The sequence below is a fragment of the Triticum aestivum genome, chromosome 4D (genome assembly GCF_018294505.1).
Source record: "Triticum aestivum cultivar Chinese Spring chromosome 4D, IWGSC CS RefSeq v2.1, whole genome shotgun sequence".
NCBI lineage: Eukaryota > Viridiplantae > Streptophyta > Magnoliopsida > Poales > Poaceae > Triticum > Triticum aestivum.
Window position 1 is genome coordinate 81,727,221 of NC_057805.1, and position 13,754 is coordinate 81,740,974.

Genomic DNA, 13,754 nt, shown 5'->3' on the forward strand with positions numbered 1-13,754 from the left:
CAGCCGCTTCCCAGCCTTTCCCAACCCACGTACCAATCCCGCCATTTGGATAAACACACAAGGATCAAAAAATCTAGGATCTGAGAGTTCAGGGTATGGACTTCTGGGATTTGGAGGTTGAGGTTCATCTCCGACTGCGCCTACAACCACAGGGTATGTTTCAGGCTTCACTCCAGGAAAGTGCTACGAAGCAGCGAACCGTGTGATTTGTTTGAGAAAAAAAGAGGACCGAGTCCTTGTGTGCGACGCGGACGAAGGCAGCAGGTCAATGGGGAAGGAAAATCCATCAAACGATACGTATTCTATGAATAGTATGGCATTGGCAGGACAAGGCAATAGCTAGCGTCGGGAGTTGTGCCCAGGAGCTACGTGAAAGACCAAGTTTGGTTGGATTTTGCTATTAGTACATGGGGTGTACCTCATCAGGTTTTGCTCATGTACTTGGGGCATTGCAGTGGAAGCTCAGTCAATTTTTCACAGTGTCAGTCAGAAGAGGAATCATGACGCCATTGGGCATCGGGTTTGAGGTGGAGAAGTTCAACGGAACAGAAAACCTTGGGTTATGGCAGACAAGGGTGAAAGATTTGTTGGCACAATGGGGATGCTTGAAGGCGTTGTGTGAAGTCATGTCAGTTAAGATGGAATTATCAAGTGATGGATTTGAATTCGCGGAAGACGATTTGGGAGCCTTGAGCGTGTTGTGCAGCCGGAAAAGTTCGGCTGGTTCGGACTGGACAGTCTGACGGATCAACGTGAGTCGGTTGGTACAGAAGACGGTGGTGGGATCGGCGAAGACGATGTAGGAGCGTGATGCTGATGGTGACCGACTTCTGGGCGTGGAAACACGTGGTGCACATGCTCGAGGCTTGTGCGGCTTCGACAAAACTATTGCGCGGGGTTGATTCAAGGTGATGTACACACGGAGCTTGAAGACGACGGGGCGCGAGGGTGGACTGGTCATCTACCATGGAGTCATGTTGAAGGTGGAGCTGGACTGGGGGTCTACGGTGTAAGGATCCAGGGAATCGAAGCCTATTCAGCGGGAAAAAGCGAGGGACACGTAGTTCGGACTGGAGTCCAGTGGTCTAATGGAAGCGTGAAACTCGTCATCGATCGGTGATGGTCGGTGGTACTCTACAATGGGGGTTGAGTGGTGTGGGTTCGCGGCCCTTGAGCCTCGACCGGGAAAGCGGAGGCTCGACGTGGTAATAGCGGCGAGGCGTGCGGTACGCACGAGGCATGGAGACGGGCCAGGGCTCTGGTGGTCATACATGTGGTGAGACAATTGTGAATTTGACTCGGGTTGACTACAAGCAATGGTGAAATTCCTTCCAAGTTTCAGACAGGCGGTCAAGGAAGAGCGGTGATGTTGAGTTTAGGTAACTCTTATGTGTGACACCCAATATGTGAGTTGTTCACTTTCACGTAGGTCAGTGATCGGTGTGTGATGGCGTTGGACTGATACTCTGGAAGTTGGGAGCATCGACTAGAGTAAAGAGGGACTTAATTTTGCTCGAGCATTGACTGTGGTCAAGAAAAGAAGGGACTACAAGTTACAGGTGGAGTAATATGAAGTCTTTGGAGTAGCAGCGGTACTCATGGGATAAACTCAAGTCCAATGTACATGGAAGTTTGATGCATGGACAAATCCAGGGTGGTGGAGTATATTCGCCAAGGTGGAGTTTGTTAAGTTGTGTCCAATATAGTGTACAAGGTAGGTTACAGTTGGACTTGTAGTTGTATTGTGTTTATATAGGATATGGAGTCGTGTCCAAGTAGGACACTTGTATCCTAGGCCTCTCATATATGGCGAGGTTAGACACATGATGTAACCTATGCCAACATAATAGCACAGGAACGCAGGGGAAGCCGGCGGCATGTGCCGGCGTCCAGGGCGACCGGGTGCGGTATTGTAGCGGTGTCATGGGAGAAGCGCCATAGTGAGGCCCGGGGATGTAGCCATATCGGTGAACCTCGTTAACAAATCTCGGTGTCGTGCTCGTGTAATTGTTTGGTCCATGGATGATCCACGATGACCTCGGATTTATTCTAACACAAACCATCATAAGCTATTAACCTCCCACGCACAACACAACCCATCTAAAAAAGTCGTGCGCTGATGCCTGCTGGATATAAATAATTCCCCTCGTATGTCAGCTGATCCGTTATAAAAACCTACAGAAATTGTTGGACGACATGTGTCCAACTGTCCATCGAGTCATCTAGGTTTTTTTTTTTTTTTGTAAATGGAGTAATAGCCGGCGGTTAAATCCTTTTTTGACAGTGATGAGATTTCAGTGTGTGATGTAACTACACTGAGATCCGACCAAATGGAAGTATGGAAAACACCTATACGTACGCTCCAGCTGCACGACTGTGATCACGTAGGACATTGAAATTTCTTTAAGCTGGCACCGCAATTTTGCAACCACGACATTGACCAAAGAAGCCATGGGTTTAGTCGTCTCGTGTGATCTCATCTATTGACGCTGACACTGATTTGTTCGATTTTTAATGGTATAAATTAGTTGATCATATGTATCTACTGGTTTCAAATTTGCATGTGAACATAAACTTGGACACGTACGTGTAGCACAGGACTGCAAGCTACATAATTGCACGGAGCCATGCGCTCATGCCCATGCAAAGGTTAGATAAGCTCACAAGACAAAGGAAAAAAATAATACATTATATCCTGTAATTTATACACAAGTATATACACGCCACCGTTGGGTAACGTTTTGTAGAGCATTTGCATTTTGCAAGCAAGCAAATTAGTTTAGCATGCCGTCCCTTCGAGCGGCCATGGCGGACGGCGCCGACCGCGTCGAGGCCACGACGATCGGCAACGACAAGGAGACCCTGCTGAGCCTGCTCCGCGCCAAGTCGGAGCGGAGCGCCGAGGCGGAGGAGAAGGTGGAGTGGGTGCGATCGCAGATGGTCGGCCGCGACGCAGAGTTCGACACGCCGTTCGGCCGCCGCGCCCTCGTCTACGCCGACCACACCGCCTCCGGGCGCGGCCTACGCTACATCGAGGACTACATCCTCACACAAGTCCTCCCCTTCTACGGTCAGCTCGATCAGCACTAATACTTTGCATACTTTGCATGTGGATCTAACATGCAAGAGAGCGTGCGGGAATGATTGACACGATCGACGTGCGTGTGATGTTTAGGGAATACGCACACGGAGGACAGCTACGTCGGTAGCAGGACGACGAAGATGGTGAGGACGGCGGCGAGCTACATCAAGCGGTGCATGGGCGCCGGTGCCGACGACGCGCTGATCTTCTGCGGCTCCGGCGCCACGGCGGCGGTGAAGCGGCTGCAGGAGGTGATGGGGATGGCCGCGCCGCCGGGGCCGCTTCTGCGGGCGAGGCTGCTCTCGCAGCTGCGCGCCGAGGAGCGGTGGGTGGTCTTCGTGGGACCCTACGAGCACCACTCCAACCTGCTGTCGTGGCGGCAGAGCCTGGCGGACGTCGTGGAGGTCGGCGCCGGCGACGACGGGCTCGTCGACCTCGCCGCGCTCCGGCGCGCGCTGGGCTCCCCCGAGTACGCGAAGCGGCCCATGCTGGGGTCATTCTCGGCGTGCAGCAACGCCACCGGCATCGTCACCGATACCCGAGCGATCGCGCGCGTCCTGCACCAGCATGGGGCTTTCGCCTGCTTCGACTTTGCCGCGAGGTACGTCCACGTAGCCAATCCTAATGTTTTAGTCTTATATTGTGCACCAACACCATGATCGACCGAACATGTTGCGTTTTACTCGCATTTATTTGGAAACAATGTACTTTTTTGCGGTAATAACGTTCATTACGCTAGTGTTTTTGAGTTTGGAATATTCGCAAGATGATGCTTACATGTTATCAAGCTCGACCCAACCCGCCGTCCATTACATCTAACAAGTTTCATCTATAGAAACTAGATAGACAAGTTGCAAACATGAATTCCCAACATACACATCTAACAAGTTTCATCTATAGATACCAGAATTTTGGATATTACATATTTTCGGGAAAAAATGGATACTGGTACATAAAGCTGAGTTCGTATTTGCATTTCTCCCGTTTTCGTGGACACGCACTGTGCCATTGCTATCTATCACCTGGTGCTCCCGTTTGACGGTCCAGTAAATCCACGGTGCTCTCACGGTCAGAAGTCATACCAGTGGATTTAATTAAATATGATCGACTAATTCCAACAGAAAACGTATCAATGCGCGTTTCCTCTGGATCAGATTTCCACCGCGCTTTGACATCGCAACTCGAAGCACGAGAAATTTGTCCATCGCCACACTCGACCTGCTCTGCTGGCGGCAGCCATGCATGCCGGCCAGCGCTGCGCCAATTAATATAGCAGCCCTGCTGCATGATGAGTTATCGCCTTATCGGTCGCCACTTTGACTTGGCTGATGCGGTTACTTCTGTCAAGCTCTGCGCTGATGGTACGCCGAACCGCCAAGCCAAGGCCTCCCTCACTATGCTCGTCTCATGAACGATTTGAAATTAGTGTAATGCAAAAGTGTTTAAGCATAAGAGTGCTCCACCGCCAATCTTGCTCTCCTCCATCTCTACCGAGGCCAACCTTTGGGTCATCGCTGGCGCAAAGAAGCTAGGGTCTTTTATTTCACGCGAGTAATCCGCATGCCGTGTTTGTTGGGTGTCCTGTAACAAACTCTTTTCTATCTTAATTAATGGATGAGGCAAAGCTTTTGCCTCCGTTTAAAAAAAAAACTTCTGTCAAGCAACTGCACGCCAGAACAGTGTAAACTACAAGCGAACATTGACTTGAGAACGTACAGCGCACATTAAACTGTAGCAAAAACAAATCCTGTCCTTGTTGATCTTGCTGATCTTCTCTCCGGCCGGTCCCTCTCAACATGGAGGTGGTCTTAATGCCTCGCTCAATGTTTCTCTATTAGTGCATGATCACAGCAAGTCTGGCTGGACAACGAAGGGCATTGACCTGGACAAGTCGTAGCGCATCTCAAATTGTGATGAAACTTCGTATCACCACTCGCAAGACTTCACTTCTGTCGTTCAAAGAAAATACTTAATACTTTGGGACCATTTACAATATAGTATAGGATCCATGCCCGGGTATATTTGTTCCAAAATACCCCCAAATTAAATTTACTGCTCCCTCATTCCCGGAAAATAGATTCTCTAAGTCCTTCGCAAATCAATTTTTCTTAAGTTTGACCAAAGATTGTAGAAAAGGTAACACCAGTTACTACATCGAATAAACATACTTACGTTTGACCAAGATTATAAAAAATAAGAACATCTACCACATCAAATAATTATACTTTCAATACACATTTCATGATGAATCAATTGATATTGAATTGGTAATGTAGGTGCTGATATCTTTTTTCATGAATTTCGTCAACCTCAGTGTTGTTGGGTATGCATGAACAGTAGTAGTTTTGGAAACACACTGGTTTAGAAAGCGAGTGATGCCAGAGAATGCTTTGAAGAGTCGAGAGTCGAGACACGCCTTTTTCCCCTGTCCCTCAATGTTGCATGAATCACCACCTTGGTTTCCTGTATGTATTGCGGATCCGAGGAGTTGAGATCAGGTCTTCCGAAGGCTACAAGCTTGAAGCTAGTTCCGAAGTCAGAACTTAGCTCGAAGGTAGTTATGAAGGTAATACTACCTAACCCAAAACTTGTTCCGATAAGACCTAGCCCGAGGCTAGTTCCAAAGTCAACACATCACAAAAATCGCTTGCAATAATGAGATAGAGGTTATACCACTCACACATCTGCTCGGAGCATGGCACGAGCTTCACATCGATGAGATAGAAGATAGAAGCAGGATGATCCCCTAAACATTTGACCGATTAGAATCACGACAACAGACCCAGGAAATGAACAAACACTCCATGCAGGGATTCAAAGTCCCTTTGTCAACCGACAATCAGACACTTAGAATAACAACGGAGATGAGGATACACACTAACAATGCGCGAGGAAACAATGTAAAGCCCGGTCACGATGTGATCATCTATCGTTTGAAAAACAACATTTGATAGTTTGTTGCTACCATAGTCTTCATGAGGCGATTGCCAACCTCTGTTCTCCCGCAAAAAAAGTAGAAGATTGCAACCTCTGTTGACTCTTAGAGCATCTCCAACAGGCGCCGAACGCGTCGCGCGCTAAAAACTGCTTTGCCGCGCGCCCATCGCCTGGTTTGGCGCGGCGCGCAGCGCTGGCTCCAGCAGCCGCGCTAAAAAGCAGCGTGCGCGCAGCTCCGGCAGTGCGCAAAAATGCAGCGCGCGACTCTCGCACAAACAACATATGCATTTCAAAACAGAAGCAAAAAGATCAAACACAAACAAAAATAAATCAAAATAAATAGTTCAATTTCGTTATTACAACTCAAACAAACAGTTTATCGTTCAATACAACAAATAGTGCAATAAACACAATAAATAGTTCAACAATACAATATCGAACGCACAAATCATGATGCTCTTTGTCGTCCATTCCATGCCCACCACTCCTCAATGAGATCCTTCTGAAGATCATTATGCGCTGCGGGACGTCGAATGGCATGATAGGAGGCAACAAAACGGGCCACCCTTTCAGCCCTCCGTCGCACTCGCACGGGATGTCCCAAGAGCTCATACTGAGAGTAGTCTACATCTTGGCCACGCTCATTCTCGATGATCATGTTATGCATGATCACACAAGCATGCATGATGTACCAAAGCATTTTCTGATCCCAAAATCTAGCCGGTCCTCTCACGATAGCAAATTGGGCTTGCAAAATCCCAAAAGCTCTCTCCACATCTTTTCTAGCCGCCGCCTGAGCATTGTGGAAATCAAGATTTTTCTTACCTTCTGGCTTTTTCAACGGCTTGACAAAGGTTTGCCACTTTGGATAGATGCCATCCGCTAGATAATAGCCATAGTTGTATGTACGGCCATTTGCTACAAACTGCACCGGTGGCAACTCACCATTTGCAATCTTATTCATCAGTGGTGACCGGTTGACAACATTGATGTCATTCAAAGATCCAGACATTCCAAAGAATGCATGCCAAATCCAGACAGTGGAACCCTTTTTTGGCCGTGGAATTGCCCGTGCCATGCCTTTGGACAATTCTTTCAACTCCAATGCATGCAATCTATTGAGCCAAGCATGCCAGGAAAGCCGCGAGCTTTGTTCATCGCCAATAGCCTTGCGGCGTCTTCAGCATTGGGAGATCTCAAATACTCCTCGCCAAACACTTGCACAATTTCGACTGCGAAGCGCTTGACACACATGATGGCTTGGCTCTCACCCATAGCCAAGTGATCATCAACTAGATCAGCCGGTATACTGTATGCCAACATACGCAAAGCGGCTGTCACCTTCTGAAAGGTGCTATGCTCGAGCTCTCCGGCGGCATTCCTCCTTTGCTGAAAAAAGCGGTCATGGCTCGCTAGTTTCTCTGCAATGCGCCTGAACAACTCGGTGCTCATCCTAAACCGGCGACGAAAATACGACTCGGGGTATGTGGGATTCTCCGCAAAATAATGCCCGGTAAATCTGTTGTGGGCATCGATCCTATCCCTCCAAATTTTCTGCCGACCCATAACCGAACCACCGTGCTTTGGTTTTTTATTGATATGCATAGCTAGGATCATTGCAAGATCCTCCTCCTCTTCCATATCAAATTCTTCTTCAGAAGAATCATACGACGAACTCATCTACAATGTTCAATACTATGCTATAAAAACTACAATCAACATGCACGAAATTCATGGCTTTTGAGCAATACATACCTTCTAGGCGTTTGTCGAACACCTTGCGGGCGGCGAGCGCGCGGGCGCTGTTCGTCGGAGGACGAACGCGCGCGAGGGGCGGCGGGACTAGAGGGGGGGCGGAGAAGCCGCCGCGGGGCGGGGATAGGCCGGGGAACGGTCGCCGGGTGGCGCGGTCGGCGGCGGCGGTGCGGCTGGATGGGGGTGGGAGTTGCGAGCGAGCGCGCGAGAGTCCGGCGCGCGGGAGCGGGCGCAGCAAATAAGCGGCGCGCGATTGAGTTTCGGTCCGCGCGCTGAACTATATATGCCGCGCGGCGCTAGTTTGGCGCGGCTGTTAGAGATGCTCTTAATTATGTATCTTTGCTTTCATGCCATCACGAGCGGTCAAGCTTTTGTTCAAATGCGAACCTTCGCTATAGCCGCCTACATGGTCATCTAAATTCCGGATAGTGAAGGGCGATGTGTGTGGATCCACAGAAAATAATTACTCATAGGATGGTGAAGTTCAGTGGTGGAGCTACACGACCAAAACTGGACGGGCTAGTACAAAGGAAGGCTGGCTACTTTCCCCTCATGGCCCAATTTACCCTCAATACCACACTATGTTTGCTATGGCTAGGCTAGCCCTGACCCATTTTCCTAACACGTAGCTCCGTCAGTGGTAAAGTTGTCGGGGCTTGATTGCACTCACTAAGATTTAAATTTGTTCCTCGTGCTTTAAACAAGCATGTGTGTTTTATTATGAGTTTTTCAAGATTCATATATGAATTTATCCCCATGGTATTTTAGAACATTATGGAGCTAGATCACCGAAAGGTCCCCTCACGTATTTAAACTCCTCTGCCGTCTGATGGGGACTGTCTCAACATTATCATCACTTAGGATTAGGAGTGGTGCGTGATGAAAGTTTTCTTGCACGCTTTTGTACGAGAGAAGGCCGTCCAATGTGCAGCTGCTTCCTGCACCTGGCCGATCGGGTCGGGCAGTCTGACAAGAAATATCGCTGGTCGTGGTGGTGGTACAATGAATGTGTGTTGTGCACTCCACCTGTTGTTATCGGAGAAAAAGGACGACCGGCCCCTCGGCTCGATTGCCTTCACCCATTCATAAACTTACTGTTAGCAATTAATACAGCGACCACGCTTTCGAAAAGAAAAATTAATACAGCGACCACGCGTACGTAGTACCAGCAAAGAGAATTATTTGTGTGCCGTACGTGCACGGAACGTGTCTGTCTAGCTCCATGAAATGGTGTGACACATTCCTGTGTGGTGCGTGCATGGCGTTGACATTGCGTACGGTGCAGCGGGCCCTACGTGGAGATCGACATGAGGTCGGGCGACATGGACGGCTACGACGCCGTGTTCCTCAGCCCGCACAAGTTCCCCGGCGGCCCCGGCACGCCGGGCCTCCTGCTCATGAACCGCTCCCTCTACCGCCTCGCCTCGCTGCCGCCCACCACGTGCGGCGGCGGCACCGTCGCCTACGTCAACGCCCGCAGCGAGGACGACACGGTGTACCTCGACGACGTGGAGGAGCGCGAGGACGCCGGCACGCCGCCCATCACGCAGAAGGTGCGCGCCTCGCTCGCGTTCTGGGTCAAGGAGCACGTCGGGCTCGGCGCCATCGCGCTCCGCGAGCGCGTCCACGCCGACGCCGCCATGCGGTGGCTCCTGTCCAACCCCGCCGTCAAGGTGCTCGGCAGCGTCGAGGCGCGCCGCCTGCCGATATTCTCGTTCCTCGTCTACCCCGGCGGCGACACGACGCTGGGGAGGAGGCGTCGGCGGCTGCCACTCCACGGGCGGTTTGTCGCCAAGCTCATGAACGATCTGTTCGGCATCCAGGCCAGGGGCGGCTGCGGCTGCGCGAGCCCGTACGGGCACGCCCTCCTCGGCGTCGGCGAGGAGCTCTCCCTTCGGATCCGCTCCGCCATTCTTAAGGTAAGTACTAAAGAAACATCTGAGAATCACTGGAATTATATCATTCGAAACACACAACTTTGTACTGTACGTTTTACTACTGGTTAACAAATTTGACTGAACTTGTTTCTCCCTCTAGGGCTATCACGGTGTGAAGCCGGGATGGACGAGGGTGAGCTTCGCCTACTACCTCCCACCGGAGGAGTTCCGGTTCATCCTCGCCGCCATCGACTTCGTCGCGGCGCACGGCCACCGGTTTCTGCCGCTGTACAATTTCGACTGGGCCACCGGCAACTGGACCTTCCGGCGCCGTGCGGTCAAGCACCACCTCATGCTGGAGGAGCTGCTGCATGGTCATGGTAGCTCTAACACGAAGATGAAGGGGAGCAAGACTGCTGGCGACAGCGACAAGTTCGAGGGCTACCTGGAGTTTGCCACCAAGGTCGCGCTGTCGCTGCCGGAGACGTGTGATGAGCAGCAGGTTCCCGAAGGAATCGACCCTGACATTGTACTTTTTCGAGTGTGAGACATGTAAAGTTTCATGATTTTGTAATGAGATATGGTGCGGTCATGCCCATTAACTTCATAAAATATCTATATATCTACCCTAATAATAAAGCAATGATTGCTTCTGGTCGTCCGTCGTTAGTACTTTTGCAGAAAAGTCCCTGGTGTTTTAGCTATTCAACTCGCAGTCCCTTTTTAAGTCAGAAAACGTTTCGTTCAGGATGTTTTCGTTAAAAGCCCCTGTAGTTTCCTGTATTTAACGCGCGATCCTTTTAAAGTGAGAAAACGTTTCGTTCGTTTCTGGGCCTGGGCCTTAATTTTATTCGGCCTAACACAAGGGTTGGAAACCAAAAAGAAACACAGGACACACGGGCATGTATGCATCGAAGAAGAGCTCGGGGTACGGCCGCCGCCGCCGCCACGCGTGGATGGTCTTCCTGTCCGGCCATCCGCGTAGCCCACGCGGGCGAGCTGCAGATTTGGATGGGCTGCCTGGCCCACGCAGCGGATGGCGGTGGTTCGAGCAACTCCTCGACGCAGGGGAAAAGATTGGCGGCGCTGGAGTTCGCCGGAACGGGCAGGCGGCCGGTGGGTGACGCGAGGCCGCGGCGCCGGCGCGAGGAAGACGAGCGGATCCGGGGCGGCGGCGACCGATCCGGCTGCTGGTGCGGCGGCTTGCTCCGGTGGCGGCGGCGTCCTGCTCATCCGTAGAAAGAGAGACAGGGCGTGAGGGAGAGAGCAAGAAAGGAGAGGGAGAAGGGGGTGCAGGGTCAGGGAGGCGGTCGGTAGCGGTGGCGGCTCCGGCGACCGGCCGGCGGGCTTGCCAGGCAAGGCTAAGGAGTACGCCAGCCTAAGATTCGATAGCGGTATGTTTGATTTTTAGAATTGGCCTGAACAGCCTGTTTGCTGTGTTTCATCTTCTGAATTGGAAACCATGGCGTGCCTGATTTTTTTTCTAGAAGATGCTGCTTGAGTTGGTAATCAGTTGGTAATCATTCCTGGGTGATTTATCCGATATACTGATGAATCATCCTTTGCAGTGCATGACTTGAATGGATTTCTGAATTCCAAACAGTATGCTGTCGTGATGTTTGATTAGTGTCTTCTGTGAATCTGTACCAAAACAGACTAGACAGCAGACCAAGGCCATGGATCGGTTGATTCAACAGGGAGGGAAGAGACAGCAGGTTATAAAACGAGCTTGGGGATTAACTGGCCTGAAACTTAAACAGGGCCGCCCTGCTGATGGACTCAAGCTCCAGGTTTGCTCGCCTAGCACGTCCTAATTACATTGGCTCTTGACAAAATGTCTAACAGATGGATAATGAATTCATTCTGTGATGCCACATAGATATGCAAAGTCATAGTCCTGCATGTATGCACGTACCTTTTCCTAATGGCACGATGTAGTTGTTATGGCCGGTTTAGCTAGGCCCACCGGGTAATCTTAGCCCACAAGTTATCTTTGGTTAATTCTTATGCAAGTTATTTTAGGTTAATTCTTATGCAAGTTATCTAGGTTATAAATATAGGCTGTAAGACTCTTTTTGAAATCAAGCAATAAGAATATTATTATCCCTATTGCCCGGCTCCCAGAGAAGCCGGAACCCTAGCCGCCTCCAGCCCTAACCGCTGCCGCCCCCCTCCTTCCTCGCGACGGCGCCGACGCGCCGGAGCTCGCGTCCTCACCCTCAACCTCCGCTGTTCTGCCCTTATAACCTAAGGAGTAGAGCCGGTAGGAACCCTAGTCCTACCAATTTGGTAATCAGAGACCAAGTTCTGATCATGTCGCTGCCACCACCACCGCCGGCGCTTTCCAGCGGCTCCCCCGCGCCGATGATGACGGCGCCACCCCTCACCGCGCCGATGACGACGGCGCCACCCCTCACCGCGCCGACGACGTCCGCCGCCGGGACAACCGCGCTGGCGGGCCACGTCTCCACCGCGGCCCCGCCCGCGCCGCCATCCCCGGTTCCCTCTGCGCCACCGCCGTCCGCCGTCTTCACGCCGGAGCAGGTCACGGCCACCCTGCGGGACCTCGTCACCGCCGTCCAGAGCCTCCACCTGCAGCAGCAGCAGTACGCGGCCGGGCCCTACATGCCCCTGCCGACAGCGCCCGTTGCCGCCTACGGCCACACGCCGTGGCCGCCCCAGGGCGTCTCCCCGTACGGCGCCCCTCTGATGCTGCCGTTCCAGGCGGCTCCACCGGGCAGCCCTCCGGCTGCCGCGGCGCCCCTCTGGCCCTTGGCGCCGACGCCGTCATCGGGCCCCTGGCCGCTATAGCAGATGCCGCAGGCGGCGGCCACCGGACCGCTGCAGCCGTTCTCCGCGCCGACTTGCACCGGGCAGCCGCTGCTGCCGTTCCAGGCGGGACACCCCGGCGGGACCACGCCGGCCGCGGCCCCTCTGTGGTACTTGTAGCCACCCTCCCCCGCGGCCACCGACGCCCCCGCCCACCCCCGCCACCGATGCTACAACTACCGGCGCCGCCCCTGCCTAGCTCGGGGGCACCCTCGCCGACCGGCCTCCCGATTCATCAGGTCCGGTTCCCGTCCTCCCCGTCGCCACTTCCAGCGTGGGCGGCTGGGTCTTCGCCTTCGCCGGTCTACACCACGGCCCCCGAACAGCCGACTCCGTTCCCGCAGTTCGGGGGGCCATCTGGTTCTGCCGGTCCCTACCTGGAGTACTCCGACCAGGCGCCACCCGCCTCGCTGCTCCGCACCTCCGAGCCAGCTCGACACGACGTTCCCTCCCAGGCACCGCCGCGGTTCGCCAAGATCGACTTCGCCACTTATGACGGCACGGAGGACCCCCTCAACTGGCTCAACCAGTGCGACCAGTTCTTTCGTGGGCAGCGCACACTCGCTTCGGAGCGGACCTGGCTTGCCTCTTATCACCTCCGCGGCGCAGCCCAGACCTGGTACTACGCCCTCGAGCAGGACGAGGGCAGCATGCCCCCTTGGGAGCGCTTCCGCGAGCTCTGCCTCCTTCGCTTTGGGCCTCCGGTTCGCGGGAGCCGCCTGGCGGAGCTCGGCCGCCTTCCCTTCACCTCCACGGTGCAGGACTACGCCGACCGTTTTCAGGCCCTGGCATGCCATGCGTCGGGTGTGACGGCGCAGCAGCGGGCCGACCTCTTTGTCGGTGGACTTCCGGATCACATCCGCGTGGACGTGGAGCTTCGGGGACCCCAGGATCTCCAGTCGGCCATGTACTACGCCCGCGCGTTCGAGCGCCGCGCGGTGGCCATCCTGCAGGAATCACCGTCCCGGACCGCTGGGTCGCTACCCCGGCCGGATTCCACGCAGGGTCGGCCTGCGCAGGCTTCTGCGGCACCCCTCGCCGCGACCGCGGCGCGCCCGTTCCGCCGGCTCACCTCAGCCGAGCTACTCGAGCGTCGCCGCCAAGGGTTGTGCTTCAACTGCGACGAGCCCTACACGCCCGGCCATGTCTGCCCGCGACTCTTCTACCTGGAGGTTGCAGACTACATTCTGAAGGACGCCGTCGCCGCCGACCTGGCCGCCCCAACTGTCGAGAAGGTGTTTGACGCTGGTTGATCGCCTCGAGGAGTTCCGCAA

At 53.3% G+C, this 13,754-nt stretch overlaps 1 protein-coding gene across 1 annotated transcript; it reads left to right on the forward strand.

Annotated features, from left to right (window-relative positions):
* Positions 1-2,772: 2,772 nt before the first annotated feature.
* LOC123099683 (probable cysteine desulfurase) lies at positions 2,773-10,308 on the forward strand. Its single transcript, XM_044521794.1, has 4 exons — positions 2,773-3,070; positions 3,176-3,683; positions 9,060-9,693; positions 9,812-10,308. Exons 1-4 carry the CDS (start codon positions 2,785-2,787, stop codon positions 10,196-10,198), a joined length of 1,815 nt encoding a protein of 604 aa, XP_044377729.1. The 5' UTR covers positions 2,773-2,784; the 3' UTR covers positions 10,199-10,308.
* Positions 10,309-13,754: the final 3,446 nt, after the last annotated feature.